General features: G+C 40.2%; 1 protein-coding gene across 3 annotated transcripts in view; it reads left to right on the forward strand.

The window, feature by feature from the left end:
• Positions 1–27,389, forward strand: part of spock1 (SPARC (osteonectin), cwcv and kazal like domains proteoglycan 1) — a 90,401-nt gene that overhangs the window by 17,861 nt on the left and 45,151 nt on the right. For 2 of the 3 annotated variants that reach the window (XM_029442372.1, XM_029442373.1), the window contains exon 3: positions 24,915–24,923. The exons of the other annotated variant lie outside the window; for it this stretch is intronic. In XM_029442372.1, the coding sequence (XP_029298232.1) occupies positions 24,915–24,923 (9 nt within the window). The remainder of the gene's footprint in view (positions 1–24,914; positions 24,924–27,389) is intronic. 3 annotated transcript variants of the gene reach the window in all.

Here is a 27,389-nt window from a genome sequence, read left to right on the forward strand (position 1 = left end):
ACACACACACACACACACACACACACACACACACACACACACATAGAGATCTGTGCCACTGGCAACATAATTTGTTGATTTTGAGCATCTAAGTGTGTTTGTAAGTGTTTTAGCAGGTACAGCCTTGCTTACTACAGTACTGGCCTCCAGGCTTTAGTGTGACTCCGGAGATGTGCAGCTCTCCACAGTCTCCACACACACAGTACAGTTTGACTGCTGTTAACTGGCGCAATCAGCCGATAATACTACTGCGTTGTGATGATGAAACCCCCGCTAGTGTTACCTGTTACCACCGCACTGGGTGTGACAACCCTGATATGGCTGTTATGAATATCCCACTGACATTGTTCAACTCTGACTGGTGTGTAGCCAACTGCCAACCGGCAAACATATATTCACCCATTATAGTGATACATGTACTATAATATGATAAATGTAATGACAAAAGTATCATTAACTTACTGGCTACAATGAATAAAGTATGTTACTATATTATATGGTAAATAATAAGAATTAGGTAAAGTTGGGGATTGAATACACCACTGCATTACAATTATACATTATAATAGATTATAATATTCTCAACTATTAAAGGGACATTAGATATTACATAAGTTAATTTAAAACATGATATCATCACTGTAAAGTCACTGAATCCTGTGTGTTAAGCTTTTAGTCATTGTAAGGTTTTAAACAGGCTGTTATAAACTAAGTCAACATGGGACTTCATGTTTTTATGTTTTTATGTTTTCCGTACTTGTAACAATTTCCCAACAGCGCAATACCTACCTCTGAAACACAATATGAACCAGCTGGCTGTAAAGTTAATTTATCAAGAGGAGCTTCTTTATTTTGCCTGTAAGAACCTCATCTGTATACGCTGGATGGATGCTATCCAAGTAATAAAAAGTCGCTATCGAGGCAGCGAGTGACTGACGGTGCATAACATTATACTTCTCATTCATGAAACGGAAAATAAGAGCGGCAATGTCATCAGCTCGCTTGCCGCTTGTAACATCTTCAAATCTGACAAACCGCTCCTTGACACCTGTGTTCGTCACATAACGCAGGACAAGCGCCAGCTGTGTTACATTACCCACGTCTGTCGTCTCGTCCACCATAACAGCGACAAAGGGTGCTTTTTTAATCTCCATTTTGATCTTGTCTCCCATCACTTCAGCAATAACATAAATCAGGTCGTTTTGTATTTTGCCTGACGTCCCAGTAAACACTTTGTTTATGGACAGGTGGTAATGCAAATCTGTGTTGTTTTCACCAAGAAAAGAAAGAAGTTCCACGTAGTTTCCTCTGTTTGTGGACTCGGCGCTTTCATCGTGTCCCCTAAATGAAAGTTTAGACACAATCAATCAGTCTTTTCAATATTTCCCTATTTTTGTTCAACCTTTCGTTGTGGAGCTCCGTTCCCCTGCGCACTTGATCGTTGATCTGTAGATCCACTCGGGTGTCCCCAAAGGTTTTCAAAAGCACTGTTGCTTGTAAGTGCCCAGCCGTGCTTTGGTGTCTCGTTGCTGCCTTGGCTAGACAATTCAAGTTTGCAAACCCTGTGTGGCTCCAAAGACCAAATCAATCCGTTTTAAATAGCAGGCATTCCCAGAAGTACAATGTGCAGTGCCTCTCGGAGGCTGTGAGCCAGGGGTACCGCTCATAGTTAGCGATTTTAAAGTGGCGGACAAACCCTTTTCCCGCCTGTGATAGACGTTATAATGATATCTGCGACCACATCGATCTCTTCTCCTCCTTCAGCCATTGTGGGTTGAAAAAACAGCTTGTAGAAATCTACACAAATTAGCTCGTTCAAGGTCAGTTGCTAGCTCAGCATAGCTCTGCCTCTCAATAGTGTGTATCCAATCAAAAGACATGGACGTGCTAGCTGGCCCTGATGTCGCCAACTCGAAATCTGATTGGTTAACGCCACAGTTTTGTTTCCGTTCACTTTAAGCGACAGGCGCCCGCACTGTTGGTTCTGAAGGCCTAAGGGCAGATTTCTTGGACCCTGGCAACACATCATGGCTGAAATATGATTGGTTAAAATTTCTAACATAAAGGCCAGACCTCCACATCTCGATCTGAGGCTGGAAGCAGCGCAACCAAGAGGAAAGCTATGAAATGAAGAGAATAGACTATGGGGAATAATTTAATACATATTTGTGGAAAAAATATATAAAAATTAAATGTATATTCTGATGATGTTTAGGCCAGTAGAGAAGGCCTTGCTGGCCCTGACGGACCACCACTGATGGATTGTGATATAACCCCTTTAAATCTCAAGTGCATTTACTAAGATTTAATGTTGTTTTTTAAACCTGAAAAAAATAACGCCTGGAATGATGTAAAGCTTCCCCAGTCTAGTGTAATACAGAATATCATGCTTTGTTTATGGTGCTCATATGGTTTTACTAACAGCAAATCAAACAGGGATAGGGCACATAAACTGCCCGTCCAAAAAGTTGCACTCTAATATTTTGTTGGACCGCCTTTAGCTTTGAGTACGGCATGCATTCGCCGTGGCATCGTTTCGATAAGCTTCTGCAATGTCACAACATTTATTTCCGTCCAGAGTTGCATTAAATTTCCACCAAGATCTTGTATTGATGATGAGCGAGAGGCACGAGACATGATGGATGCATCACTTCATCCGCCTCTCTTCTTACCCTGTTGCGCCTGTCACTCTGGAACAGGGTACATCTGGATTCATCAGACCACATGACCTTCTTCCATTGCTCCAGAGTCCAATCTTTATGCTGCCTAGCAAATCGAAGCCTTTTTTTCCCATTAGCCTCACTGATCAGTGGTTTTCTTATGGCTACACAGCTGTTTAGTCTCAATCCCTTGAGTTCCCTTCGCATTGTGCGTTTAGAAATATTCTTACTTTCACTATTAAACATAGCTGTGAGTTCTACTGTTGATTTCTTACGATATGATTTCACCAAACGTTTAAGTAATCTCCGATCACGTTCATTCAAGAGTTTTTCCGATCACATTTCTTCCTGAAGATGATGGTTCACCACTATCCTTACAGGTTATAATAATGTGTTCGACAGTTCTTAACCCAATTTTAGTAGTTTCAGCGATCTCCTTAGATGTTTTCTTTGCTTGATGCAGGCCAATAATTTGACCCTTCTGAAACACATCCTTTCCACGACCACAGGATATGTCTTCCGACATGGTTGTTTAAGAGATGAGAAGTTACTCGCCGCATCAGCTCGGGTTAAATAACTTGTTGCCAGCAGAAACATATTAATCACTGCAGTAATTATCCAATGGAAGGCTCTTACCGATTTGCTTAGTGTCCAAGTGGTGACTTTGTTTTTGGACGGGCAGTGTATATCTATAGTAGATGTATATATATATGATATGTGTCCCAAACAATGTGCAGCAAAGAACGAGAATTTCCAAAAGAAATGAAGAGATAGTAGTGAAATATTGATGTGACCATGTACAGAGGAGTGGGAGAGATGTAAGTGAAGGTAATAGTAGAACATAGTGGGAGAGAATCCAAACATCAGTTTTGGAAGTGACAGCTCCATTACTGCTATCATCCATTAATAACCAGCCATGTCATTAGTGTAAGAAATGAATCTCGGCGCGCGCAGAGACAAACAAAACACAATGCTAATCTCTGTTATCAAACAAAGTGTCAACAGCCCCGACATAAATGAAGGGAATGGAAAGTGAGCAGAGAGGTCATGGTGGAGACGGGGAAGATGGCGAGATTGCGTCAGACAAATGAAAAGCTGACGGGGATGACAATGGAAATTGATGTATCAAAACAGAGTAATGAAAGTGAGAGGAAAGACACACAAAAGAGGGGAAAAGTAAATAGTAAATTGTCTGTGATTTCTGATGGAGGACTCTCTTTAAGTTTGGACAATGACAGCTCTGCGAAGAGCCAGCTAAGTCATTAGTGCTAGAAATGAGTCCTGCTGCACAGAGACAAACAAACACGGTGTTGATCTCGAGCCTCAAACAGAATGTCAATCAACTGCCACGTGTGTCTGGGATGAGCGGTAATTAAAGCGTAAGAAAGAAAGAGAAATAAATGGTCTGTGGTTTGTCCTACAGTACCAGTTGCCATGCTGCATCATTACCGCACTGGAGTCAGCAAATCACATTTCATGAAGAAAAGCCTGTTTCGTCCCTCTCCTTAACCCCCTATTTCTACTTCTTATCCTCTCTTTCACTTTTAAATAATTGCTCTGTTGTCGGCCCTACCATGCGTCTTTCTTTCTCTGTCAAACAATGGTACTGGATGGTTTTGAAGTACTGTAACAGATTTCCTGCTGCTGGAAGAAGAACATCTTGCAGTACAAAGTGTGTGTGTGTGTGTGTGTGTGTGTGTGTGTGTGTTGTGTGTGTGTGTGTGTGTGTGTGTGTGTGTGTGTGTGTGTATATAGAGTCGGATATATATATATAATCGTATCTTTGATTCTATATCTATATTCTATATATTTATTCTATAGTGCAACCTTGTTATTCAGTGTGTATTTTTTTAGAACATCATTATTTAAATTACTGTTATTTTAAAGTCCCCCATAAATACAAAACAAAAGTTTTCAGCTGGTATTATCTTTTATTTTTATTTTTAACTTCTGGCCTTTTCAGGTTCCCCTTTTCTCTTTCTGTTCTCAAGTTGGCCTACTTGTTGAATGAAGTCATAAACCTACTCATAGTAGTCAGTCAGAGTAAGTCAGAGTATTTTTAAGAACCTAACGCGACAGCCTACATGATCTATTTATAAAATGATTGTGTTTACCAACCCTTTCACCCAACCAGCCCGGCCCACCGGGAATCTTCCCGTTGCTCCTGTTTAACTTCGTCCCTGTGGACGTGCCATTAGGTGTCAGTAGCGCGGTACCAGCTCCAAACTTAGTCTGCAGATGTCGCTGACTTTATAAGATGAAATCAGACAATATGAAATTGTATTGATCCTCATGGGGAAATTGGATCTTTGTAGTATCTAAAGTAATATACTGTAGGATAGGATTTAACCACAGAGGTGGAATAAAAAAGCAATAAATACAACAATACAATATGAAATGGAAATCAAATAAAATCAGAGGAAAGTAAACATAGTAGCAAATGTTTCCAACAACTTTAAAACATGTACAGTCAACTGTACCAGTGGGGATGTTGTTTGCTGATAGCTGCAGAGTAATTAGAGTCTCTGAAATGAAGATCTCAATGTAGCAGAGAGTGTTTAGTTCTTCTCAAACTCTCTTTGACGAAGCCTGACATCATTAGTTGTCGACTGAATATGTTGGAAAACAAATGAAAAGGTGAAGAACGATTCTGCCTTACATCATGTAGTAAACTCCAAGGAGCTAGCTCTAATATATATCACCTTACATTGTTTTATGGGTGTGTAGTTGGTAACACTAGCATCTCCTGGCCTCAACACTATACACTCACACACACACACACACACACACACACACACACACACACACACACACACAAATACACACACATAGATAACTCCTCTCTCCGTGATTTTGTCTAGAAGCAGCAGATTTGTAACAAACTTGCAGCTGTGATGTACTGATCACACGTACAGTATATATACACACACCAACATACACATGCTCACACACACACACACACACACACACACACAAACATGCTGGCATAGTTTTCTTGTCGATCTGTTCGATTCTGCTTTGTGGTGCAGAGTCTGTATTGGATTTGTGTTTGGAGCCAGCCAGCTGCCTTATTACTGCATTGTCATCACACACACACACACACACACACACACACACACACACACACACACAGTGTATATATAATGATGATATATATAATATATATATATATATATTACATATATCAATACAAATGTGATTAATTTTTCCAATTTTGGTGACCAGAGGCAGAAGTGCAGGCCTGGCAACGAGCAAGATGAGCTCATTATTAGAAGAAGGAATACAGTATCAGAGGGTGGAGTCGAGCAAGCTTTAATAAAATATCCAATCATATCAGCTCCTCTCATCCTCTTTAATTGCAGCAGACAGTTTTCTAATGAGCCAGGAGGAGAGTTCAGATCTGCCTCTCATTAGAAAAACTTCTCCGGGAGGCAGTTCGACTACAATTACTGTAACTTGTGTTTCATTATTACTGTCTGTATTTCTTGTTTAATTACTGTAAGTGATTAACACATCAAATGTGATCCTCCTATCCTATGCTGCAAATGATTTCACACATTTTGAATCTGCATGGAAGAGCCCACCAGTCTCTTATGCAGAAACTCACACAAGTTCTTGTACCTTTTGTTGGATGTGCTGTCTGACCCGAGTGTACTCATATCCCATGCAGATGAATAAAGTGCCTTAATGCTGTATAATGGCTAAAGTGCTTAATCAGCTGGAAGGACAGACCTGAGAACAACCATTAATCTAATCCAGCGAATGCCTCTATTGCATTAATAATGGTATTTGATATACATTTACTGGAGAATTATAACGTGTATATTTAGATGCACTGAACTGGATGCAAATTGTTAATGAAAGGGAAAGCGACAAAGTTCATATCACATGTGTGTGGCCACCCAACCGAAGCTGCTAAAATTGCTCTTTGTGTTTGCGATAGGAGGTGGTGTAAACAAGCTCAACCAAAATTTCATGCCAAATGGAGAACTGAAATTCAATTTGCATACACACAACCTCCCTCTGCCTTTGTGCAAAAAGGTTTATTTGAAGTCATGATTCAACCAAACAGGCACAAGCACAAAAGAACAGTCGTGCGTCCAATGAAAAACGGCAACTGGCTTTGAACTGTCTTTGCCCAACATGAAATAAAGGTTTAAGACTGCCCAGCTCCAGTATGCAGCTGTATCACAGTGTTGTTCTTCTAGGCTTTATTTATGTATTCTACAGAATATTTATTAGTGATTATTTTCCATATAGGACCTTTCTGTATGTTTGCCTGCACTGCTTTGAGGACCCTATATTGGACTGTGTGTCGTTGGGGAGTCAAATTATTTAATTGTGGTCTTTTACTGGTGTGTGTGTGTGTGTGTGCGTGTGCGTGTGTGTGTACCAATGTCCTTCGCTGTCCTTCACTAGCAAATGAAATGGGTATTGCTTCAATCCTAAATTTATAACAGTGAAAATGGATTAATGGAAAATCGGAAGAAAACATCCCTGCTGGGAATAAAGGAACCTTGAAAAGACCGTATTACAGCGCAGATTCCCATTCAGCCCTTGCAAGCATTGTTCTTCAGCTATTTCATTTTTGGCATTACTCTTCTGCTTCAGCTGGCAGCGCCAGCCGTGGGCGGAGGCATTATGTTTTCGGGTTGTCTGTCCGTCTGTCTGTTGATCCTTCGCTCCGCTCGTCCGCCCCATTCTCGTGAACGCGATATCTCAGGCACGCATTTCGAGTGAATTTCTTTCAATTTGGCTCGAACATTCATACGCTAATTATGACACACAAATGTCTAATAGGATGATATAGTGATGACATTTTGGACAGACTTGGACGCAAAGAGCAACATCACAGGTCGGCGGTGGAATACAACAGGGAGTGGTGATTCTAGTTTAACTTTGCCTTCATCTCTGACCTTCACTTGATTTGTTGTCTGTTGCAGTCTTTTTCAACAATGTTCACTACAAGCAGTGAAAAACATTCATCCACCTAGTAGATCAGAGAAGAGCAAAAACATTCTGTTAGTGAAAGTAAACAGCTGTCCTGGGTGCAGAAGAAACATCTTAAGATGAATTTGACTCGAAAACCAGATATCTTAATCAGAGAAAATAATTAGTGGGTTTTTCAGTGCTGCCTGTGTTAGTAATTAGACGGCACACTCTCCTACCCTCTGACCGGCTCGTAACGGCCCTCAGTGTTTAAACAGGATGCTTTCAGGCACAGTATTAAAGGTAGGTCCCCCAGCTTTTGGCAGATCTCAGAGCCCAACACAAAATCACTGTAGTTATACGTGAAAAACAGCAGAAAATAGACTTGAAAATGGATTAAAATCAAATCAAATTGTTTTTGTTCCCATTTATCATACTGTACATCTCTTCCCTCTCTTTGTTTTACTTATGGGGCCTGAACATCCATTCTGGAGATCTGAAGTGCTCCTACAGTAGGCTGTAAGAGGAAAGTAAAGACATTTGTTTTGATAGGCTGTGTGTTCATGGTTGTGCCCAAAGAGAGGATTATCCTTGATAAAGTATTCCACTTAAAGCCAGATGATGATCTAATTGAGGTAATACTGTAAGTAGTTTCAGTTTCTGGGTATATGTAAGGTTGTAGGGTTGCTCCAAACTGTATTTCAAAGAGGCCTCCAAACAGGAAAAGCAGCCCCTGAGTGCGTGTTGTCGTCAGCCTGCAGCCATATGGAGCTTAATGTGTTGTCATCCAGAGAGATACAACTGAGCTCATTGACTTATCTACATTTTTAACAAGGGCACTCCAGAGATCGTATAAGCCCCCTTTCATCCCTGTACACAAATCTTTCCTCACAGTACACACTTTGATTTTTGCAAACATTTACATATGGTTTTTGACACATTTCTTTAGCACTTGCATATTTCAGCATCTTCAATTTGTGAAGCAAATGAGCTGCCCCTGTGTGCTCTTTAGCCTCTGTCTAAACGTTTTGTGTTTTTCCGTTCCCTAGCAGGATCTGATCCTGAGTTTCCCCAGACTGATAGTTTATGTTGTCGTGCTTGCCGTTGACAACCTGGTTTACACATTTTGTTGAGACTGAAAAGGGAAGCAGGCTACAACGTTCACGTGTTACTGTGGTTGAAGTGAAGGATTGGGTTGGCATCCCAGCCAGAGGAGAGTGACAGTTTTCAAGATTCGAGCTGATAAGACGTTGGACATGTCGACTGTAGGTTGTGTAACATCACACCAAGGCACTTGGCAGTCTGGCCAGGACTAACTGTCATGTTGTCAGCTGTGATGGAAAGGTCTGGGAGGAGATAAGAATCACGTGGGGAAAAAGCAGCTCTGTTTCGGCAGTCCATGTCGAGTTTCAGGTGGTGTGAAGTGGTCCAGTCTGATTCAAAAGGTTGCCTAGCTGAGCAGAGATTCCGCCTCATGGACTCGATTGAATTGACTTTTATATGGCATTTTGCCCACTTACATATACCCAGTAGTTCAGACAGAAATGCATCTAGTTTCAACGTCTCAAATTTCAATATGTTTCTCAGTTCTCTAAGACAGTAAACTGAACATTTTTGGGGCTTTTGCTTCTCACTCTTATTCTATCTTCTCGTCACTAACAACATCCCGCAGTACATTCACAACATCCTCTCTCCTCTGACCAAATCTCTCTCCCTGCTGCATGGACACACATATTGCAAACACACAGTTACAAACTTAACAGCAAACGGTTTTACAGGCACACAAAATGTAGCACAGGCTCTCTCTTGAATTTAGAAAAAAAAACACTCCAGCTTTAAAATGGAGATAAATACCTTCACATCCATTTCAATTACTTTCCCCACTCTACTATCAGCCTTTTGATTAGAGTCCCTGTCTTCTTTATGATTATGATGCTGATTATGGTGATCATAACTGTTGTGATCATGGTGATGATGATTGTGTTTGTGATTACTGCTTATTGACTGTGGCCGTGTCACGGACGCGACAATCTTTCATCCGCTTAAATCATTCTGTGTGGGATTTGCCGTCTTGAAGGGAGAGAAGGCGCTTTAACTAGCCCAGACATGTTCCAGAAAGAGAGAGCATATCGTGTCTCTGTGGGAGAAAAGCAAAGTGGAGGTTTTTTTAGAAAATAATGTTTTAATTTAGTGTAGATGTGGAGGAGTGGAAATGTATGGGAGTGTAGGAGAACTAAACGGCTTACACAATTAGACATCCCATTAGAATTACATAAAATAAAACCCTGAAATAATTATGGAAATGAATAAAACATCGTACTGTAGAAGAAAACAAAGATTCAAGAGCAGCAGAATGACCCATATTTAGTTTCATATGGCATATACTGTACTCTCTCACACTTCACTACTGCCTTAAGTTCCAGAACAGGGTTTGCTGGTGCCTGTTGAGCCAGATACGGCTGAGCGGGATTATAGATTTATTTTATTTTATGCTGGGAAGGTTTATTATAATAATTTAGCCGCAATGAAAACTCTTATATTACTGTCATTGATATTCGTTTATGAGTATTATTAGTATTTTGAGCATTCACATTGTTTTGGTATAATTTTACAATGCCTGTAATTTGCATACACTTAAAGCGCGACTACAGAATGTAACTTGTCCTGAACAATTGCAACTGTGCAATTATGTATATACTAATTATGGTTAATCATACAGGTTAAATATAGCATAATAGTAGCTCTAGTAGAGAAAAGTCAGCCATGTCATTTATGCAGCTTTATCTAAAGTTTGATAATTGATAACAATGGCCACCATAAGTTTCTGGTCATACCAGACCAAGTACAGCAATACAACTCCTGAATGTGTTGAATTAAGAAAAGGTGGATTTTATTACTTATTAATTTAACATTGCATTTTGAAAGAGGATGAATGTTATTACTTCTTTCAAAAGTGGGATAGACTTGCTTTAGATAATGTCCACGCAGGATTTAATTCTACACTGTACATTTACCGTCGACCTTATTGTTCAATGCGGAGGCACAGGTTCAGAAATGCAGAACGACAACAACAGGCCACCTGGGGATGAGCGGTGAGAGAAAGGAGAGAACAACACAGAGATAGTAATTATCAGAAAACAACTCTTATACAGAACAATTTCCTCTTGTCTCACACATGATGCTTTGTGACTTGGGTGTGAATTGCTTTAAGTGCACCCCAGCAAGAAAAGGGTTCAAACAGACACACGCATGCAGGCAAACACTAAGACAACTAGAAGTTAATACCTATAATCGCAACGGTAATTTGTGGAGGAAAAGAGGACCATGGTAGAACTAAAAAACATCAGTTTGTGAGTGTCTCCTCAGCATGCCGACGCTCAAATCTCATTTAACAGCTATTAGGGAAGAGATGGAAAGAAACGAAGGATGTAAGAAAGAGAAGATGACATGATAAATAGATACGTTGGGGTTTTTCGTCATCAGCTGGCTCCCCAGAAGGAAAAGGAATTAACGAGTGAATGGAAGACAGCAAGCAGTGGAATTGTGTCATTTTATTTTCCTTTATTGATGAATAGTGTAATACTTTCCAAATGAAAATGATGAAAAACAGACTATATGTCATCCTGCATTCTTCCTTGATCTTATTTGATAATGAGCCTGCAGACATCCCACCTGACACAGCATGTTTCAGTCGCTGTATTGAATGTCAAACTGGCTGTGAATGATCTTGTCTGTTATTCACAGCAGCACTCTGAACCTCGCACTCCTCACGCCGAGATCTTCCACCAAAACAAATCTACATTTTACAGCAGGGTTTTTGGAAACGTTATTAGGCTCTTCCATAGGGATGGAAATCGACGTGATGTCATCGATACCCATCCCATTATCGATTTGTCTTAACGATCCGATTCTTTATCAATTCCTGATGAATTCTTGGGTGGAAAAAGAGTACTATTAATAATTGATAGCATTCCTGACGGCGCATACACACATACAGTATATACAGCGTGTGTATGGTGTTAAGTCCTTGTACATGCGCAACTGTCGGAAAGCATTGATAGTAGGAATTGACAGTCACAGAGGGAACAGATTCTCTATTCTCATCCCTTCTATTCCGTCACCCAGACTGAATTACTGTATCAACAACATGACAGGAAGAGTGTGTGAGGGGCGTGTGAGTTCTTTAAAGGGTTCTCTATCCAGAGAGATTTTGTGTAAAAGCTTCAAGCACAAGCACACATGACAAAAATCCACTGAGTGCTCCGCAGAGGAGTCGCTGTTGTTTAAAGTGAATGGATGGCTTTAAGCCTATCCACTCAGTATCTTTAGCATCAGTCTGATGTTTTCAGTCTAATTATACCGATCTTGTAATTTCCCAGCAAGAAAGAAGGATTTTAATAGAAGCATTAAGGCCGACTTAACTGATCTAAGTGGAAATACATTGGTGAATAAGCCACTGAGGTTAGACAAATAAGGTTTTCCAGTGAGCAGCTGGAGATACTGAAGTTGATGGTCCATGTAAAAGCACCTCCTATGGAGCACGGCTGAAAGACGATTCACTACACTGTTATTGTGTTTCAGAACTGAGAGCAATTACAGCTTTTACTTACCCCAGTAAGTTCACTTTCACTGTTTAAGAGCGCATGTGAAATTCAGAATAAATAACTTTGCGAGTGACTTAAGAGTTACAGCATGGATTTTCGGATCAGAGCATACGGTTTGGCTCTCGATCTACCGCTGGAAAGAAAAGCGTGAACTGCTGTGTTTGGAATGTATCTATGACATCGCAATATTCTAGAATCAAACGGAGCATTCACAACGAAAGTTCTATACGCCGCACAATAACAAGTGAACAGCGTTAACAACAAGTGTAAATGAAATACAAATCACTTCACTCTCGACAAGGACGTAATCAAATTAAAAAACAACGTAATAATACAAATATACGCCAACAAAGCCGCAGCTGTTTTATTATTATTTTTTCTCCCCTCCAGTTGGTTTCCTAATTGCGTATGATGGCTTTGTCAGAGATGTCTGAAGACTTCGAGAAGCCCATTCAGATATATTACGAGTCCGTCAAACATCTCAGGTGATTTGTTTTGCCTGGAACGCACCAAGGAATAGACCCACTGTGTATTGTTTTGCTTTATTCTTTTCATTTCCAGCAGACTAGGCACGGGAAGTGCATCGCTGCTTTCCTCCAGTTAAAAACAATAACGCATCGGGTCTTTGCAAACTGGAATGATGTATGTGTTTATTTGCATATAGAGTGGGGAAGTGAGATCCGATCACAAGTGGTCACTCGAGACGCATGTGGAGACGCATTCTAATGCCAGGTATGAACTGGATTACAAGTGGACATATTTAGATATGTCCGCTTGTAATCCAATCACCCAAGACGCATGATAATACCAGGTGCAAACAGGCCTTAGAGTTATTATAGAGATAGCCTGTTATCATCTGGAAGGGAACCAATCGCACGGGGATGCCGTCAGCTAAAGAGCCAATCACCACCCCGGTCTGTCCGGCTTCACTTTGCACCTGTCACATTGTATGAGCCAAAGAAAGGTTTTGTAAAACCAATCCGACAGTTAAGGGCATTCTTTACATAACATGTTATGTATCTTCAATGTTGCCTCTATACACAAAGGATAACAAGTAATTACATGTACATTGAAACACACAAAGGATGGATGAACAGATCTATGGGTGGCTGTAATGCTTCAAGGCGAAACTAAGCATGGAGATTGATTTGACACCCAGTTCAAATTACAAGTGACACCTGTAACTTTTGAATATTGTATGATTCTCTTGAGTGGGGAGAGTGGGCAACCAAAAAAGATTTGACTTTCATAATGCTTTCTGACTGCTAGGCATTGTCACAAACAGGTGAACAAAAGAATAAGGTTTGTATATTATCAGGAACTATTACAAATCCTGTTCTCACCTCTAAAAGGGTAAAATAAGTCTCAGTCTCGACCAATGAAAGCAGTGGGAGGGCGCCTCTCCCAGGAGGGCTCATTAAATTAGATTTTGTTTTTGTTTGCTCAGAATAAAGAAGACATCTCTCTGTGTCATTTCAGACATGACTCAAATTGGGGTAAAATAAAAAAAGATGCACCCTCCCAATACAATTACTACAATGTTGAGGTTCCGAACCAAAACAAAACCGTAAATAATATAATAAATGTTCTAAATCATCACCCCTGCGGAGCGAAAGCACATCCTTCAGCCAATCAGTTCCGAGATGAGCCGGTTAGACGGGCCAATCCCCATGTGGCCTTGTTAGAGACCTGGTGTTGTTTGTTTGTCAAGAAGGGGGAGAGAGAAAATAGAGAGGGGGGGGGGGGGGGGGGGGGGGGGGGTGCTGGGATAATAGCAGGTTAGACTGATACAGGCAATGAGGAAAACACAGCAATTTTGTGTGTGTGTGTGTGTGTGTGTGTGTGTGTGTGTGTGTGTGTGTGTGTGTTGTTCTGTCTGTCTCTCCCCTGGAATGGTTCAGTTTAGTTCACTTGTTCACAAAGAGCCCATCTTCTCCCATCATTGGGGCTGGGTGTTGTTTGCAGTGTTGATAATTATGTGATACTGGTTCCAGTACTGTTTTTCACTTTAAATCAGGAACTATCTCATTAAAGAACACCACCCAGCCCTGTCCACTGCCTTGCCAATGGATGTGGGGGTGTTATTGTGTGTCAGGGGGGGAATTCTGCTCCACTCTTGAAATGTGGTTTGTTGCTGTGGTGATCAGATCAGATCAGACAGGATTAACTGACTGATTTAATTTACATATCTTACTGTATCTTGACTCTAATGATAGCTGTAATTAATTAGTCAACAATTAGTTGTTTGATGTTATCAAATATAACACTTTTAAATTCCGGATTATTTGTAAAATATGAATATCTGCTATGTTTTGTCATGTAATGTCAAAATGTGTCTGTGAATATAAGACACGGCAGCATAAATCAAACCAGTCTTGTAAAAAGAAAAAGAAAATAAACTCTACTTTCGCAAACTTAGTAGTGATGCAACAAAACATGATGGAATTGAGCCTTGAACCGTGTTGACAGAACAATATCAGTATGAAAAGGATCTGGTGCATTGTTTGTGTCGGCTTACGTTTTGACAGAATGTGCTTATTTAGATAAAGACGTCTCTCAGCCGTAGCTCACCTGAAGTTCCAGTTCTCTGCTACAACGTCTTAAATCAGCCACCATGTTTGCTTCATCTCTCACCTTTTTGCTCTTCTTCTTTCCTCCTTATCTGGTTTTTATCCTACATTCCTTTTTCCAATCCAGTCTCCTCCTTATTTTCCTACATCAGCACCTTTCCCTCTTTGTTTCCCTCACTGACTCTGTTCCTGACTAAGCCTTTTAAACTCCTGTGAGGCCATCTGAAATTAGTAGCTCCTGGCTCCTGCTGCTGTTGTGTGTGTGTGTGTGTGTGTGTGTGTGTGTGTGTGTGTGTGTGTGTGTGGTGTGGGTGTGGGGGGGGTGTGTGTGTGTGTGTGTATGTGTGTGTGTGTGTGTGTGGGTGTGTGTGTGTGTGCGTGTGTGTGTGTGTGTGTGTGTGTATGTTCAGCATATTCTCTTACTGTGGGTCAGATTTTGACTTTTGCTGTTGTGTTGTTTCCTTGTACAAGATGCATCCTAAGGGGATAAATATGGAAATCAAAGAAAGTTTACAGAATTGTTCACATTTTCTTTATTAAAAATCCCCCAAAAACTTGTTATTGTTTTTGCCGAGCAGTTCGATTGTGTCTGGCATGAACATATATATGCTGATCAACCTTAAAGATATACAATAATACTGCAGCTCGATGAATGCACTATGAATATAAAACATTTGATCTTAACAAATTTCATACAGACCAAAATTCAAAATGACCCACATTTATTTTCTGTTTTTGTGGGCATGTCCTCAGCTTAGTTGTGATCCTAAAACTTTCAGAGTAAAAGGCAATGCTGAGGTAGAAATATTGGTTATATTTTACGACTATACCGACGAGATGGTCAAACGTGGTCAAGAAACGATTGGAATAAATCAGCCAGAGCTCAAATGATTAGTTGACCAATTAATAAATACTAATAATCTACTGTTTTTTATCAAATGTCAAAGCGAAAAATGCTAAATGTAATGGTTCCAGATTCTCCAATGTGAGGATTTGCAGCTTTCTCTTGTCTTACATTATATTACATTGAAGATCTTGAGTTTTGAACAAAAGCTCTTTACCCACCGAGTCATTATATCCATATTACTGATTAATATTGGCAACAATTTCATTGTGTACATATTTTGTGAATGCGCAAATAGTCAACCCTACAATATTGTTGCATTATCGGTATTTGGTCAAAAATTGATACAAAATATCACTGCCTGCCTTTGTACTCAATGGTTTGGATTATAGCCAAGCTCAGCTTTTACTGTAAATTTAGTCTGGGTGACCTCCAGAAAAACCCACACGGTGAAAATAAACAGACTCTAGTTGTTCCCTAACAAAGTGAAATACCAACAAATGTTCACATTCAGGGAACATAAACACACTTTGTGAAAAGTTTAGTGTGAGAGCTCGTCTGGGAGCCTGTTTTGGGTGTTTTGTCTGCATTCATTTGGCTTGCATTTAGTTTGACAAAGCCTTAGAGACAGGTATGTATCAGCTCTCAAAAGACACACACACACACACACACACACACACACACACACACACACACACACACACGTGTGGACGCACACACACAGAATAGGATTTGAGAGCCTCGCACAGACTTCCTTTGAACTTTCTAGTGCCATTTACTCTGTGAACAGACAGGCAAACAAGAAGAAAGACAGAAAGTGTCAGAGGAGAATGAAGGCAACAGAGGAAGTGTTTGGGAAGTGAGGAGAAGCTGAGCACATGGCTGCTCCGACTGCTTCAGGACAGCTCTACCATGGTGAGGGAGGAGGAAACGAGCAAACCTACCGAGGGGAACAGAGTTGGAGGGAAGAGTGGAGGAGGATTAAACAGCAGAGTAATGCACTTGGAGTAAAGAAAGGACATTTATCTTTCGGTCCTCCTGAGCTCTCCTCTTGTTTCCCCAGTGGAGCAGACAGATAAGAGAGCCGGTGTAAGATTGGCTTAACACTTGGCCCGTCGCCACAGCTGCAATATCACCGAGGGATACCGACAGGAGCGGAGGGATTCTGTCAGATAGCTTGGTATTAAAAAAAGATAGGATAGTTTTGTACAGGAAGTTAGCTGACTGAATTTAAATCATTTGAGTTCTGTGTGTGAACTTGTACAAGAACAAGAACTTTTCAAAAATACCCAGCTTTACTATAAGCTCCCTTTCACACAATTTTGCATAATTTTCTTACAATTTCACAGTGAGACTCAATATATCTGTTTAGAGTACTACAGTAATTCTTTTGCAGAGGGACACACACCGAGAGAGAAACAGATAGTTGTTGTATGAATATATTATGTCTCTTTTGAACTTTTGCATCCTTTGCCCTCATTCTTTGTGCTTTATTCATCTGTGTTTTTTTATTCATCTAAATTCTGGTGCCGTCTCGCATCTTATCAATGCAAATATATGGATTCAATTACAGCCATCATTGTATCAGCCCAGACTGCCTTTAATGCAACACATTGAAGATCTAGCCACCAGCTAAAAAGCAGGAATAGAAAGAGAGATGATAGCCTGCATTTTCTTTCTCTGTGATTTCCACTATTTCTTTCCAAATCTCACTTTCTGTAGCACTTCCACATAGACTTTCAGATAGATTACTCAGCGTTGGTCATTTAGATGCAGTGTTGACAACACAAGTGGAAAACAGCAGAAGCAGGTGGATTATTAACAGTTTATAATTTTCACTCTGAACATGTTTACCCTGCTCAACAGTGACAATGTAGCAACATCCGTCAGCTAGCAGATAGAGAGAAAGAGAGTGAGAGGGAAACTGAAATGTTGGGTATTTTTCCAGGTGCATGGGAAAGAGACAGCTATGGCTTTGTTTTTCACACCAAGGAGAGGCTATGAGCGCATGGCAGCCACAGGAAAGCACTGTGTGAGCGCTGAGACTGTTAGCAGCCAGCAGAGTCTATTCATCATCATCTAGCTTATGGCTACACTCTCGCTGGTGGAGCTCGCCTCACAGATCAAGGACACACTCACAGTTCAGTAGTCTGACAGACCTGTAGTCAAGTACACAACCAGAAAAGAAACAGCCCTTCCTATTATACTTCTTTGCAACCCAATCAAACAGCCGGGAGCAGCAGGCAGCAGACCTGTGGCCGTGTCAAGATAATCTAGTGACATGCTGTCTTATCTATTATTTATTACACTGTGTCCACCAGCCTGCGTCTCCCCCAGCCTTAGATCTAGGTTGACCTCGACACGCCTGCGAGCTGTTGGAAAGGCTTACATGGTGAGGAAACGCTGATCTGACAGTCTAAAGGGACTTGGTAACAGTTACAGACTTAGCTACTGTAGGTGTGTGGAGAAAAAGTCTGAATCAGAAGCAAACTGTTTCAGATTTTCTATTTCTTCCTTGTCGGTTTCCTTTAGTTTTCTGCCTCGATCTCATTCTCCTCAGTTCCTTTTTCTCTTTTTCCTTATTTACTGTCACTTACTGACTATGTCACTTTTTTGGGCATTCAGCTGTTACTAACGCAACCTTCAAGCTAGTGCTGAAATGGTCAGAGCGTAAATGATAGAAATGGTTATTGTTCAAGTCATTCATCTGACAAAATAGTCAAACATTTGCTTGTTCCAGTTTCTGTTGTTTCTGAAATGCGACAATATGTTGCTTAACTTTGTTTATATCATTGTAAATCTTTAGGTTTTTAACAAACAGTCACACAAAACATGCAAACTGAAGACATCACTGTCTGGGAAATGGTGTAAGTTTCCAGAATGTTCTGACATTTTAAAGACTAAACGAAAATGATTCATACAAAAACTAATTGACAGATTAATCAATATAAACAAAAATCATATTTTCAGCCTAAAATGTAGCTTTGAAGCAATTTCTGCAACTCTCCATAACCGATGATCTGACATTCACTTCATGCAAGCTCCCTATTTTCATGTGTATGAGCGAGTGCGATGTTTTTTCGAGGTTTTGATAGAAGAACATACAGTTTGTTACACTCACTGTAGATAAAAGAGATTTTGTTGTCAAATTTGTCCACAAAAATTCAGTGAGTCACATACTGTAGTACGCACAACAGTTTTCAATACTCCTTTTTGCCATTAAGAGTTCTTTTTGTCCATTAGCTAATAGAAACTCTCTTCATTCATTTGAGTCTTTGCTTCATTCCAAAAATTTGATTAAAAATCACATGACATTTGGATTTAACAATAACTGCGGATGCCCTGACAACCAAGTGTCATTCATCTACACCGACTCTCTTTATCTCTACACCAAGTCTTTCTTTCATTTGTGCTCAATCTCTGCTTCTCGCTCTGTTTCTTCTGTATTAACAGAGGGAAATGTGCAAATATTGCTGTTTCTTAGAGCTCCATCATCATTCTCCTCCTTTGTTTTCCTCTAGTTTTCTTCCCTCTCTCTTACACTTTATTTTTTATTAAACTAACTCTATCTCTCTCCTCTTCACACCAACTCCTCTTTTCTCTTGTAATCGATCGATTGTCATGTTCAATATCCTGAAACTGAGAGGAAATAGGAGAAAAAGGAAAGGAAGCCCGTTTGGAGAGGGTATTGGAAAGAAGAAAGAAATCTGAAGTGTGTGAAGATGGCAAGATATTCTGACTAACTGGCTGCTCAGCGAAGGTTGTTCCCTCATTAATGTGAAAAGAAAGGACAGAATGAAGAGGAAGCATATTTTTCGATGTTCGGCTGTGAGCCACATCGTTCACATTCTGGATCAGTTGAGGGGTGTTTTCAGCAGTGTGAAAAAGAGGAGTAGAGGAGAGAGGAAGAGAGTTGATGAATGAGGGAGGCTATAAAAATAGAAAGCCAAGGAGAGAAGGGGGAAAGTAAGCAGAAAGAAAAGAAGTCGTTTGTCTCAGTTTAGAGAAGCCGGATTGGCTGTGAATACAAATGTTGGCGTTGGTTCGCCAGATCCGTATGTAATGATACAGTCTAGAAGGAATTTACTGTTGTAATATTTTTATTTTGTATCCCTTATTTAGCCAGAAAGGTCCAATTGAAATACAAGATCTCTTCTTTAGGGGAGTCCTGGTCAAGACTGCAGCATAAACAGTTTCACATGAAAACATTTTTCACATGTTCGGACACAAAAGAAACACAAGGGAAATAGCAAAAGAAGAAAAGGCATACAGGCCATTTCAGGGATATCCGTAACACATTTCACCTGAGTCAAGGCTTATGTAAAATGTTTCCTTCAGGGCAGTTTGTAAAAGACCTTTAAAGGTATGCGAAGAAGAAGAAGGGGGCACGTCTAGGGTAATGATTCCAGCTCATTCCATGCCCAGAAACCAAACTCTGATAATGATCTTTTTTTACCCAATGTGTGTGTGTGTGTGTGTGTGTGTGTGTGTGTGTGTGTGTGTGTGTGTGTGTGTGTGTGTGTGTGTGAGACAGAGAGAGAGAGAGCGAGCAGATGAGAAAGTCTGAGAATACTCAACTCATCAAACAAATTAATTTGAGTTTGTGTCGCTATTCTCAAATGCAGCATCAAACGTGTGTGTGTGTGTGTGTGTACGTGTGTGTGTGTGTGTGTGTGTGTACGTACGTGTGTGTGTGTGTGTGTGTGTGAGTGTGTGTGTGAGTGTGTGTGTGTGTGTGTGTGTGTGTGTACGTGTGTGTGTGTGTGTGTGTGTGTGTGTGTGTGTGTGCTGCTTCATCATCTCAGCACAACATGTAATATTCAGTGTTACCAGCCTGTTCATGTGAATGAGATGCTGCCTATCAATCCTGAGGCTGTAGACACAAATAGTGGACAGCTGCCTGAGAGTAAAGCAAATTACCATCACTGTTCTCCCTCCCTCTCTTCTCTCCTCCTCTCTTCTCTCTCTCTCTCTCTCTCTCTCTCTCTCTCTCTCTCTCTCTCTCTGTATATTGTCCTCCCCTCCTTCTCATTTTACTTATTTTTCCCTTCAATTTTGCCAAGAACTATGTCCAGCAGATCCTGTAAAACATGTTACACTACATGAATATAGTCATCAAATCATATCTATTAACAAAAAACTCAACTTTAGTACAGTTTGAATAGACGGTTAGATTTATTTTCACCTGCAAATCACCAAAACCAAACTGTGCTCTGAACAGTTACTAAAACAAACCTGTAATTTTTCAGCTCCATTAAATCTTTTTCACCTTTATTCATTTCTATTAAATCCTCATGTTTATTTTCTGAGCAGCATGCTGGCAACAAGGGACTTCTAAGAAGATTCCAGTTGCAATGCAAGAAAATGATGGATTACAAGTTTGTTGGTTTATAATTAGAAGATAGCAAGTAATACCGGCTATCTGGATGCTGACCGTGATCAGCCAAGCATCTCTCGCTGTTGGTGTAAATGTGTTCAGTTTGACTAATGGGGGCTCTGACGGATTAGTTTGTGCTCATATCGTTCACTCATTAAGCCTAACCCACTTGACCTCACATTGCTGTGGGTTTCAGTGTCCTCAAAGTCACATCGAAAACTACTGATCCAACATATTTCTCCATATTAAATATGCTATGTCAAATGTGAACACCCCAATTAATAAGTTAAGTTAGTAAAGCACAAATGATCTCGCTATGTGTGACAGTCCTACGTTCTGAGATAGTTTTGTTGGGTTCGGTCAGATAATTAGGTTGTTAGAAAGTTTGGTGATTAATTTTATGAGCATGGTTGACTTCACACCGTGCACAAACTTATGTTCAACAAATCAGATATTTCTTTGACTACTAATGAGGGCATAGTTTCTAGTAAGAACAGGCTCATGAAATGTAGTATTTCTCCCCCTGGTGTGTGTGTGTGTGTGTGTGTTGCTTCACCGAACGGGAGTGTGTTTCCACTTCACTGTTGTTGTTGATGCAAAACTGCATCCACTACTACTCTGCATTCTTCGCTTCTGCAGAGGCCTAACCGTAAAGTAATCTGGTGCAGCGTGTCTCTAAAATCCACTCTCTGCTCTGTTTTGCTATCTGCTCAAAAATCTCATATATCAATTTCACATAATGCTGATCAGATCCCAGACCAGTGCTTGTCTATAAGAAGGATGTAGCCTAAGGAGGAGAGCAGAGACTTGGTGGAGAGGAAGAAACGAGAGGAGGAAGAGGAGGAGGAGAGTGGAATGAATTAGAGACTGAGGGAAAAGATGAGGGAGGGAATTCGGCAAAGTTCCAGACCCATGAATAAAATGCATAAAGTACACAGTAAATTTTTAAGGCTGTTTAGTTTCCACTGAGAGGCGAGATTTGCATCCTCATCCCCTGATTATGACATATTCAGTCAGCACTCCAGGCCATGGCTTTGCCTTTTTTAATGGTAATGCAAGTATTCATGCATACACACACACACACACACACACACACATTCAGTGAAGGTTACTTCTGCTGAGAGAAGCTAATCGCTCTGAAGCCATTCCCACTCTGCTTTCTCTGTGAATCAATTATGTTCCTTTTCTACGTTATACTGTCACAGACTTCCTCGGGGATCTGCTATGAGATGAGATCTCAGGCCCATCACTTTAAACCGGAGAAGAGAAGAAAAATGAGTCGACCTGTTGGAGACCTATAAGAGACAGAATGACAAATGTGACTTTTTGAAACTGTCCTCGAAGTCAAATTAAAACACTGGTCATTTGTTCATTCAGCTTTAACAGTACACTTATGGCAAAGTGACCGAAAATAATGGGGACATTTACATCATGCTAGTGTCTCTGTTTTGAGTCTTGTCATGGATTTCATCATATTAAGATCTGTCGTATTTGTTGAACATAGAGGAATCAAGATATCATTCTCCTTCTCTACACAATTATAAATATCCAACCATTGGTTTACTCTTTCACATCCAGTAAATGTGTCATTTCTGTAGCAACTAAGTTACCTTAACCTAAATTAAGGTGTTATATAGTACAGTAGTTTCTAGGTTGCGTATCCAGGTTTCTGGGACTGGAATGTATAGACTGAAACTAGACAATCTGGCTAAGTGGAAAAAGACCAGTTAATATACTGCTAGGCTGATTAGGGAAATGGGAAACATGTGAGTAAGTGGGTGTAGAAAGGTCAGGTGATGGAAATGGCGGGAAAGGGGTTAGGAGGGAGTGACTGGATCTGGAATGACGGGAGAGTTAGTTTAGTGGCAGGGAAAACAAAGCAGACATCAGAATGAATAGGCGCTGGTGTAAGTTGTGACTTTGACACTAACAATGAGCACAACGCAGCAAGGTAACCATATTTACAAATCTACTGTATATGCTGATTTGTACTTTTCAAAAAGTAGTTTTTGCTCTTTTTCTACTGCATTTCCTCATTGACATGTCTGGCACTGCTCAGCCACTGTGAACACTTGATCGTCTAGCCGCTAAACAGCAACGTGTAATGGAATTACTCACTGTGACATGAAGGTGTTTGAACACAGACATGCACTCAATTACCCATAATTAAACTGGTGGCACCGCTAAGTAAACTGCATCATGTACAGTTTTATAATAAAGGAATCCCATTGTCACTGACAGCTGTTGTGTTACATTTTAAACAGATTTTAATTAAACCCTTAAAAAAAGCAATCTTAATTAAACGGTTGAAATTGTTCCTCGCCAACAAGCTCCCGCAGAGTGTTTGCAACAATAAATGGACACGGTTGAAAGACTTCCCTCACTGTGAAACTCACTGCTGGAAATTCCAGCACCACTTCCAACAGAGACGATATGATAATAACGACACTGTTTTATCTCCGTCTAATCACATTAAAAGAGTTTGAATGGCATTGGGGCAGTGTCTCAGCCAGCTAAACTGACACTTAATGCTTTTGAGATGAGCACACTGAAATATTGATGTGGGTCTTGGGCAAGGAAAGGTCATCTCTGTGACTTATATTGAATAATAAGAGAAGTAACCACTGTGAACCATAAGTAACACCAGCTAGTATAAAAGAGTGTGAGTATGTCTCAGGCAGCAGCACCTCAGCTGCAGTCCTCTGCTGGACACAGTTCAAGCTGTTATCTGATGATAACAGATGAAACACTTTCTCTTTACACACAATGTGTTTGCAGCAGCAGGTCAAACTGAACTCGGCAGAAAAAAACAACTCATCGCAAAACAGAAATCAACAAGACAACAAGTGTATTTGTTCCACAGGATCTGGTTCAGATACTGACACAAAGACAGAGTTATTCACTGTGACCTGATTCTAAAGAGTCAGATGAGCTGTAATTATTGCATCTTCACCTTTCTTCTCCATTAGAAAATGACTTACACTTCATTTTTGATCATTTGATCCATAGTTCACAGCGATTAATCTCTGCTTTAAATGCCCATCTGTGTGTCTACTATTATTATGCACAGTTTATTGAAATCAACATTTAATTAATGGAGAATGTAATCCATATAATAACTGATTTTAATGTAGCCATCGCACCAAATTGCATGAATTCCACTTCAGCTGAGATGGCAGTATCTGCTGCTCTGCTAAGTTACTTAGCTTTAGTTAAGTGTTTCACTCCATCATGATTGGATTTAGATACTGCCTCGTGTAGTTGTGTGGAATACCAACATGTTCGTTCATCAAAATTAATATTCATCAAATATAGATTATTACCAGTAAATGTAGCAAGAAAACCTAAGGCTAGGATAGTCTGTCTCTCCAGTTAGCTTTCTCCTCACATTATCTCCCCTATCTATTGTCTGTTACTCTGCTGCAATTTTACATACAGAAATCCTACTTTCTATTGCATGTTAAGATTTAATATAAAACAGATGCCAAAAAGTCAGATTCCTGTCCTTCCTTTAACCCTCTCCACCACATTTGTCAGCACAATAAAAATACACTAAATTCACATACCTTTTTTCCTCTTGTCTCTATTTATGCACAATTCCCCTGCGTCTCCCTCTTTCTTCTTCCCCTCCTTTATGCTGTGCCTTAACTCTAAGCCTGTACAATTTGCCCTCGATGTGTTTCAAATTACATGCCACATCAAATAAGACGATCTCATAAGACTGCGAGTGCGAGAGCGTGTGTATGTGTGAGTCCTTTAGTATTCTTCCACCTTCAGAATCACATTCCTATTAAATGAATCTCTAGAGTTGAGCTCAGTATTCACGATGAGTAACACAGGGTTGTAATAGATCTGATAGACATAGCATACTGTGCCATTATCACTGACCTTTCTTTCTTTCTCGCCTCTCTCCTCTGCAATCATTTAAAGGAAGCGGAGGTAAGTAAATCCACTGTGTTTGTAATTTGATAATACCATTTTGAAACATACTGCAGTATAAATTCATGGAAGCCCCGGACATTGTAGTGTTTGTCTGGCAATTGCTTTAAAGCATTGTTGTAGTGCTGGAGAGGTGTTGCTGATTGAAATGCACAGTAGGTTGGGGAAGCCGGTCCGACACAAGCTTGGCATAGTTCAGCATATTAAAATGTTGCTGTAGTGGTTTGGTAGGTTTCATCATTTCAAACAAACATGTCCAGAAGTATGCGAGCACCTGCACATTACACCCACATTGATCATCTCGTTATAAAACCATCGGCCTACAGTGTATGCTTCATTCTCTTGGGAAGTTTGTTTGTTGTTGTTTTGAATACACACCATATGTTGACATGTGCATTCATTTCCTTGATTAATTACCTTTTAGGGCCTTATATAGTGTAAACCTTAAAAGATGAGTTGATTATTTTCTGCCGCTTCACACTGTTATCTTTTTTCTGTAGCTGTGACTGGAGTGTACACACTGTACAGAGAGAATGGAGTTTGTAAAGCATGGGAAGTCATTGTCACTGTATAAGCACAGAATACAAATGTAATGGTTTCACATTTGTCTAAATGGTGAAGGCCTCAGTTAGAAATGAGCAGAAATGACACTTGCCACAGTAACATCCTACTTAGCACATTGACAGCCATGAAGGATAATCCGATAATAGAAGAGACCGAGCTGGGGAGATGGACGTAAAATAAGAGACAAAATAAGTGAGGACATGAGTGAAGTATGGACTCGAGGGAGAAGCTAATTAGGTTGCATCTCCTTATTTCAAACTTTTGTATTGGCTCAAATGCCGGCAGTTGCTATTTATAGAACAAGGACTGGATGGGGGGTCAACTGTCCGTTTTCTGTGGACCGTTTCCTATTTAGCCACTCTTCCCCCCCTCTCCTCTTAAATTCAATAATTAAGGAGGTAGATATCCTGCTTACAAACCCAGCAGGTTTCCTCTGCCTCGTTCACATAGTGTCACTGACACAGGCTCACTCCCTGCTGACACACATATGCCACGCTCTGGGCACTACTTTAGATGCAGACACCACCACTGTGTGTGTACGTGTGTGTAGTGTGTGTGTGTGTGCGTGTGCGTGTGCGTGTGTGTAGCTGACGTTGCAAAGGAAACACTTCAGACTGCGTTCAGTGCAAACTTCACTTTCTCCCCCTCTATTTAGCATTTATAAGCAGTATATACATATTTCATAAATGGTTTGAAGCGCACTATAATGTGGTTGTAAGCAGTTATAAGTGGTAATTATGACACTACAAACAGTGTTTTAAACCTCTACAATGTCTTTATAGGAGAAGCTATAATATGATGACAAATAATGTACATTAATAAACACTTAACAATGTCCTTGTGTCTGCTTACAACTACATTACATTACATAGTCTCTTTGAATGCTAAATGGGGGGCTGAACATGCAAATATCTCACAGCGTGAAGGTCCGTGCAGGATTATAAAATGATTTACACCCCACATACACTCCTGAGCATCAACCTGTTCTCATAACAGAGTGGTCTATTGAAATGCACAACTGCTGTTGCTGCTGATATTCTCACCAGTGGCTGCTGCTGCACTGCAAGATGAAAACACACCGCGCCTGCCTTCGTCTCTCTCCAACCTATTTTGATTCACTATGAATCAATCTTTCCTTATAGGTGTGATATGCATGTAACGCTAACAATGTTTATGAATCTCCATAGTGGGGTTTTTAATTGCTCTGCACAGTAATAGATGTATCTTGATGTGCAGGGAATCCATTGGATCAAACACATCAAAAGCACTTCTCAAAGGAGTTTAGCTGAGACAGGCCAATTATCTTTCTCCATGACTGTAGACTACTCTAGTCTAAACAATAGGGGGGGAAATGTGGATTGTGCACTTCTCTAAATATGATTTTGGGAACATCCCAGGAGTTCAAATGTGCCTCCTCGAAATCCCTCCTCTCGTCTTGTCATATTTTTCCTATCAACACTTCCTCCTGAACTGTTTTTCAGAGAAGAAGTCCATTTTCACCTTGACATTGAATATTTCTGTCCCAGTTAAACCTTTCATTCACTAGACCGTGTAACATTCTTTACTCCCTGGTGTGTCTCCTGCAAGTTTCCCTTTATATTTGTGTTCTATTTTTAAACGTCCAAACAAGCTTCTACCTCTCAGTGTCTTCTTCTTCTTCTTCTTCTTCTTCTTCTTCTGCTTCTTCTTCTTCTTCTTCTTCTTCTTCTTCTTCTTCTTCTTCTTCTTCTTCTCTGCTGCCATCATTAATTTTTACAAAACACAAGAGAGAGAACAAAAAGAAGAGAGGAATGAGGACAGGGTTTCTCAGTAGTTTGGTTTAGTATTTCGACTGTTATCTCTGGTCTGTAAAATAATTCAGCGATATTCTCGAAATCTAGTAATTTTTTCATAACCCAGTTT

The sequence above is a fragment of the Cottoperca gobio genome, chromosome 10 (assembly GCF_900634415.1).
Source record: "Cottoperca gobio chromosome 10, fCotGob3.1, whole genome shotgun sequence".
In the NCBI taxonomy this organism is placed as follows: Eukaryota; Metazoa; Chordata; class Actinopteri; order Perciformes; family Bovichtidae; genus Cottoperca; species Cottoperca gobio.